The 6000-nt window shown below is 61.6% G+C and overlaps 1 protein-coding gene across 3 annotated transcripts; it reads right to left on the bottom strand.

The window, feature by feature from the left end:
* Positions 1–78: 78 nt before the first annotated feature.
* SIVA1 (SIVA1 apoptosis inducing factor) lies at positions 79–5514 on the bottom strand. Of its 3 annotated transcripts, XR_005024173.2 has the most exons (5): positions 5347–5511; positions 3075–3269; positions 2149–2305; positions 727–871; positions 79–279 (listed from the first exon to the last, which is right to left on the bottom strand). XR_005024173.2 is itself a non-coding variant. In XM_036882307.2 (4 exons), the coding sequence occupies exons 1-4, from the start codon at positions 5462–5464 to the stop codon at positions 222–224; spliced, it is 528 nt and encodes a 175-aa protein (XP_036738202.1). In that variant the 5' UTR covers positions 5465–5507; the 3' UTR covers positions 79–221. The 3 variants fall into 3 exon arrangements, 2 of the variants coding, with proteins under 2 accessions (XP_036738202.1, XP_036738203.1); XM_036882307.2 differs by lacking the exon at positions 727–871 and having other exon boundaries at positions 5347–5507; XM_036882308.2 differs by lacking the exons at positions 79–279; positions 727–871 and adding an exon at positions 4803–5004 and having other exon boundaries at positions 5347–5514.
* Positions 5515–6000: the final 486 nt, after the last annotated feature.

The raw sequence follows: 6000 nt of genomic DNA on the forward strand, positions 1-6000 counted from the left end.
CTGTGGGCACTGCCAGCAGCTGGCAGGACACTGTCCCGGGAGTCCACTCCTCAGAACCGTTAACAAGAGGTCCTCTGGTCCAAATATAAAGAGCTTTATTTACCTCTGGCATCAGGAGTACAAAATATAAAACAGAACCCCCCCCACCCGACGCTGTTCCCCGGCTCCTCAGTGCCCACGCCGGGCCACCGTCTGGGCAAGGCTGCCATCCACTCACGGCCTCAGGCCTCGAACATGGCGCAGCTGGCGCAGAGCACCTTCTCGTGGACGTCACCACAGCTGTGCCACGGTGGGGAGGAGAAAGGAGAGCCAGCATTAGGGGCTGAGGTGGGCACCCCAGATTCACACAAGGAGCGCTCACCCCAGGCCCGTCCTGTTCACTGCAGGTCAGCTAAGAGGAGGCCACGGCAGCAGGCCTCACCCCACGGAGGCTCCTTAGAGAAAGGACACGACAAAGGCATGCTGGCAAGCAGCGGTGGCTCGGAACTGGCCTGGACAGAGGCTTCCTTCTGCCTCCAGGACGCTGGCCTGCCCACCCCTACACGGCCTCTGGCCTCCGTGGAGAGTGAGTGAACACCTGCCGCCTCGGTTGCCTGCCCGCCTGTGCCATCTGTCACAGCAGCCCTAGCAGACTGGCACAGGTGAACAGCTCCACTGTGCCAAACCTGGGTTTCAAACAGGACGGAAGCCCCCGCAGAAACTTCCCAGGGGTGTGTTGGGACGTACCAGACCACAGCGGCTCCCGTCAGAAGCCCACCAGACGGGTAAAGCCAAGGAAGTTCAGTGACTTGCAGGGAAAATTCACGAGGAGGGGTCCTCACAGGACAGGAAACTGGCAACTCGGTACAGAAGCCAAGGAGGGGTGGCTAGTCTAAGATGTGACAGCAAGGAGGTGAGAATACAGGCCACATGGCACTTTAGACATTCAGCCTGTGGCCTGCAGGCCAGTGGCCACGCTGTGACCCCGAGGACTCCAGGCGTGGGCAGGACACTGAGAGCCTGGGCTGTGGTCCCGTTAAAGCGGAGCAGAGGCACAGAACTCAGCCTCCCACCTTCCTGTGCCTGAAGCAGTAGGGGGAGGGACATAAGGCTGTGACCAGTGGCTCTGAGGCCTAGAGCCAAACTGCAAAAAGCGGGGGAGAGCCCACCCCCTCTGGTTGTGGCCCCGGGAAAGGGGCGTGTGCTGCTGACATCGCAGCCGGAGTTCGAGGTAACCAGGAAGATGGAACAGCAGGCGGGGTCGGGAGGAGGCCTGCCCAGCAAGTCCCGTGGGGACACCTCTGGGCAGGAGGCGGCCCCAGTGCTTGGGGAGCTATGGGGTCGGCTCGGGGCTCCAACCGCCCTCCCCTTACCCTCAGCCTGCCCTTCTGAGGTCAGCCCCCCCTCGAGGGAGGACTCTGGCCAGGCCCGGCTCCTTTCAGTTCACACATAAGCAGGAAGAGAAAAGCCAGCTGGTGGAGACGGAGAGCATCCCCGCTTGGACCTCGCCCACTGCTGCGCCCCATCCTGTGTCTGGTCCCCCCAAGGCCCCACCGTGCCCCTGCCTTCCCGGGCCCCACCAGCCAGCCCGCCGGGGGTGCTCCCGACTTTTCACGGTGGTCACAGGGCTGCTGGGACTAAGCTAGTGTGAGGGCTACAGAACCAGCTCCGAGCTTGTCTTATGGGCACTGCCCACCCTCACCCACCAGCCAAGAGTGGCCACGAGTGGGACGTGTGCCCGGTGCCGCAAGCAGGGACGAGATCCAGACAGCTGAAGCACACGCACACACCCAGTGACAGTCTGAGCAGACACAGCCCCTGCTCAAGACAGCCCTCAGCCAGCCACACAGACGGGCCCTCAGCGCGCCACGCGCTCCTGTTCCATCCCCACAGAGAGGAGAGAGCCCCCGAGTCAGTCCCAATGGGGGGGGCCTGAAGGACCCAAACACGAGGCTGTTTGAGACAGAAGACCACACCAGGGGTGGAGGGAGCTGCAAGGTCCAGATTTCCTTCAGAAAGGACCACAGCCTTTGGAGCAAAGCACAGCTGGGTGGAGCGCTTCTCCCGGCACCACATGCCCCCGGCAAGGCTGCATGGGCCCACTCTCCTGACTGCCAGGCCCCCCACTCCGGCCCGGGCGCCCCACGGCCCCACGGCCCGAGCACTTACTCCACGAGGGCACACGGGGTGCAGGTCACAGCCCCACAGCCGCAGCAGATGCGCACACACCGCCCACACAGGGCGCGCTCACACTGGCCGCACACCGCCTTCCCGTCCACGGCTCGCACGCACGAGGAGCAGGCTCTGGATGCCGCCCCAGATGGGTCTGCGAGGAAGACATGCCACCTGTCAGCCCAATGCAGGACACGAAGTACTGGCAGCTATGGGGCCTCCACCTCCCCCACTGGGGACAGAGAGCCGATGCTCCTTCCTGCATCCGATGCACCACCAGGTCCTCAGGAAAACCCACGACCAGGTACAGCACAGGGACCCACTTCCCCAGGGGCAGATCCCAGGCACCCAGTGAGCACGTGACAGGGTGGCGTCTGTGACTCCAGGCTGAGTGTTCATCCACCATGGCTGCCTAGACCTCCCGCCACCCCGCCACTGGCTGAGGGAGGATCAGCCGTTCCTGACTCTTATCAGCCTTCATCCTGTGCCAGCACCCATGTCTCCAAGTGTGGTCCCTGTGTCACCAGGTAACAAAGACGTTCCTGGGCCCCACCCAGTCCTGGGGGTGGGCTTTGAACCAGCGACACAGGTGTTGGGCTGAGATGCACACCTTGCTGCACAGGGACCCGGCCAGGCTGCACCCCTGACAGGAGTCTGTGGGCTACAGGTGGGACCCAGGTGGGTTTCTGCTCCTTTTCTGATCCAACAGTCAGAAACTGTTTCACAGCTGCCCGACCTGGATGGCGGTGGGGGCAGAGCCTCCTAATGTAAGGGGCCCCTGGGCATTCACCCAGCTCCTCAGACTCTGGGGTCGGCTCCTTCCACCTGGTAAACCCTCAGGCAGAGCTGGGATGAAGGGAAATGCACATGCCACGCCCATCCCCAGCACACAGCTGGGCAATGCCACTGCCTGTTTCACTTACCAGCTTCTGAGGCCTGGGCTTCGCTCCTGATAAGCCGGCCGTCTGGTCCGATCAGCATCTGACCACGTGCGGCCCGAGTGGCCTCTGTGGGACCGGGCTTCGGGGACTCTGGCAGGTCGACAATGGCACAGCCTTCCTCCCACAAGTGGTCCATGTAGGCCTGAGCTCCTTGAAATAGGAGCTGCTTGGTCTTCTCTGGGGAAGACAACGCATCCATCCTGCTTGCACCCACGTGGAAGGCCTCACACCGCCATCCTGTCCTTCAGCCCAGGCGTGGCAAGGCCTCCTCTCTGCTGTATCCAGCCACCCCAGACCTCCTGCTCCGGGACGCTGGGTCCCATTCCGCCCCTCCTTTCCCGGGCTCCCTCTGCGGTCACTCTGCTCATTTTGCACATGGCTTTCGACAGAAGGCCTCCCCTCAGCACTCTTACTCTCCTCCCTAGCACCCTGAGAGTCGGCTGCATGTGGCAGAGGAAGCTCTGCACTGTGCAGCATGAATTCAAGCAAGAGGCTCGCACTGGACGCACAACCCCAGGCCAGCGGGTGCCCCCTTCACCTGCTGCAGAGCTGCTGGCAAAGACATGGTAGCCACCAGCTCCTGACAAAGGTCTCCCAGAACCCCCCAGGCCTCTCTGGATACTGGCTCACCCCCAACCCACTCCTGGAGCTGAAGAGGTCGCTCAGCCCCTGAAGCATTAGCTTTTCATCCAGCCACAGGTCAGGCAAGATCTAATGCCCAGTGCCAGCCCAAAAATGCTTTGTGGTTTTCTGCCTTGTCTCAACAGAGCTGGGGGCAGATCCTAGAAGCTGCTGGTTTGACAACAGGAGATCGACAGGAACAAGAGTTATCCGGGTACCGTAGGATGGATGAAGACAGCTCCACAATACCCAACTTCTCCTCCTCCGATAACCGCCCTCCTTAATGGGATGGAAATTGGGGGTGGGGGAGGCACATGGTGAGGCTAATGCTTTTCTTTAAGGACTTTTGGTCCATTTAAGGTAAAGAGGCTGGGTGATGACGTGGGCTTGGAATTCGTTACACACTGACTTCAAACTGGGCGTCCTGCCCTTATTACAAAATGCCCAAGATGCCCTCACTCCTCCCTAATTGGGTCCTGCAAGTGACAATACCCTGCAAACACTCCAGGGTGGGCAGTCAAGGGAGAGGTAAAAAGCTGGACTGACTCAATCTCTATTTGCTTTTACTTCTTCTTTCTGCTGGCAGTGTTTATATTTTTTAAATGTCCTGATGGGACACACACTTGCAGACTGGCCACAGTCCCCACCGTCCCCACAGCTTCAGCACTTTATCACCTGCAGCTCGGCTTTGCCATTTGCAACCTTAGTGCTCAAGGAAACGAAGGGCCAGGCAGCTGCTGCCGAAGGGGTGGGAGCAGCAGGAGGAAGAGCCAGGGTACCCGGAGCTGCAAACACCCACGTTATTTTCTACTACAGGTGTAAACCTCATGCCTCCAACCGCTAAGTAAGGTAAGCTCCCCTTGGGGCTGCCGCAGGGTATTAAGTCCACCATAACAATGACCAACAGTATCAAGGCACCTAAAAATCTGCACCAGAAAGCCAGACGAAAATTCTTCTTGAGCTGACCTGGCCAGTCCAGCCACACGGAGTCCTACCGCACTTTCCTGGCTCCTGACCTTTGCATATGCTCCTCCCTCTGTCTGGAATTCCCTTCCTCTCCCTCTCCCTGCCTGCTGAACTCCTACTCACCCTGCAGGATTTGGCTTGAACTCCGTTCCTCCGACACCTCTGACACCCCTGCAGGTGGTCCTGCAGCGACCAGTGCCTGCCCGAATCACCTCTGGAGATTCTTTCTCCTGCTGGTCCCCCACAAGACCAGGGAGCTCCCGGAAGGCAGGGTGTCCCGCGCAGCCGCAGTGCCTGACAAGGAGGGCGCGCTCCACAAACATCCCTTGGGTGAGAGTGGGTACTTATGCCGGCTTACTGCGCCCGGGACTTCCCACTCCACGACCTCTCGCTGGGCCTGAGGTACTCTAGTGCTAGTTAGACCAAGGCCAGTCACCGGCGGCCCTCGCAGGGTAGAGCCGCTCACCGGGGAATGGGGGGGCAGGAACGCTTCTTGCAGGCTGTGGCTAGCGCAGGTGGACACGGACGCATGCACTGTTCCAAATCCCGGCGGCCGGCTGGTCCCCTCTTTTTCCCCGTCCCCGCGGCCTCCCCGCTCCCGGGGGTGCGGCCTGTGGAGACCGCACGCCCTTCTGCGTTGTGGGGAGAAAGCCCACCCCGCACTCACCGAAGATCTCCCTCGTGTAGCGCTCGGCGCACACGCCGCGGCTCAGTTCCCTCCGTCCCACGCGAACCTTCAACTGCAGCGGGGCCGCGTCCGCGAAGGGGCAGCCCCGCTTGGGCATGGCCGCGGGACCTGTACGGCGCAGCTTGGCGCGCCTGGCAAGCCGTGTGACGTCACAGTCGCGCGCCAATCCCTCAGCGGGGCTGGGCGGGGCTCGTGCGCGGCGCGACCTGTGATAGGTGGAGGGCGAGAGCTGGGTGGAGCTCGTGCGCCCGGGGGCGGGACTCAGTGGCGCGGGAAACGAGGGCGGGGCGAGGCTGCAGCGTGGTGCGGGATAGGCCGAGGCTGCGCTGGGGGCGGGCCTTGCGTGAGACGTGCGCGCGATAGGTAGAGGTCATCGTCGTGTAGTGGCGCGGGGCAGGCGGCGGCTGCGCGGTGGCCGGGCGGGACACTGCGTGTGTTGCGCGCGAGGGGCGGGGATTTCGGCACTTTTTTGTTTGGTCCCTGAAGAACTGTGGGAACTGGTTCTGTTTACTCATTTACGTCTAAGTTCCAAGATGACTCCTTTTCCTAGCTTTAACTTGGAGGAAGGAGCAGCCCTCATGGAAGAGGAGGGTGACGTAAACGCGCCGAGCAGGTCACCGACGGCATCCCTGA

The sequence above is a fragment of the Manis pentadactyla genome, chromosome 11, assembly GCF_030020395.1.
Source record: "Manis pentadactyla isolate mManPen7 chromosome 11, mManPen7.hap1, whole genome shotgun sequence".
Taxonomy (NCBI): domain Eukaryota; kingdom Metazoa; phylum Chordata; class Mammalia; order Pholidota; family Manidae; genus Manis; species Manis pentadactyla.

What these genes read in the sequence shown, in the direction of transcription:
- SIVA1 (XM_036882307.2), bottom strand. Translation starts at nt 5,464, where the DNA reads ATGCCCAAGCGGGGCTGCCCCTTCGCGGACGCGGCCCCGCTGCAGTTG. An exon ending in CTACACGAGGGAGATCTTCG is followed by an intron (nt 3,270 to 5,346) that starts GTGAGTGCGGGG and finishes TGTCTTCCCCAG; the next exon opens with AGAAGACCAAGCAGCTCCTA. An exon ending in AGCCCAGGCCTCAGAAGCTG is followed by an intron (nt 2,306 to 3,074) that starts GTAAGTGAAACA and finishes TCTTCCTCGCAG; the next exon opens with ACCCATCTGGGGCGGCATCC.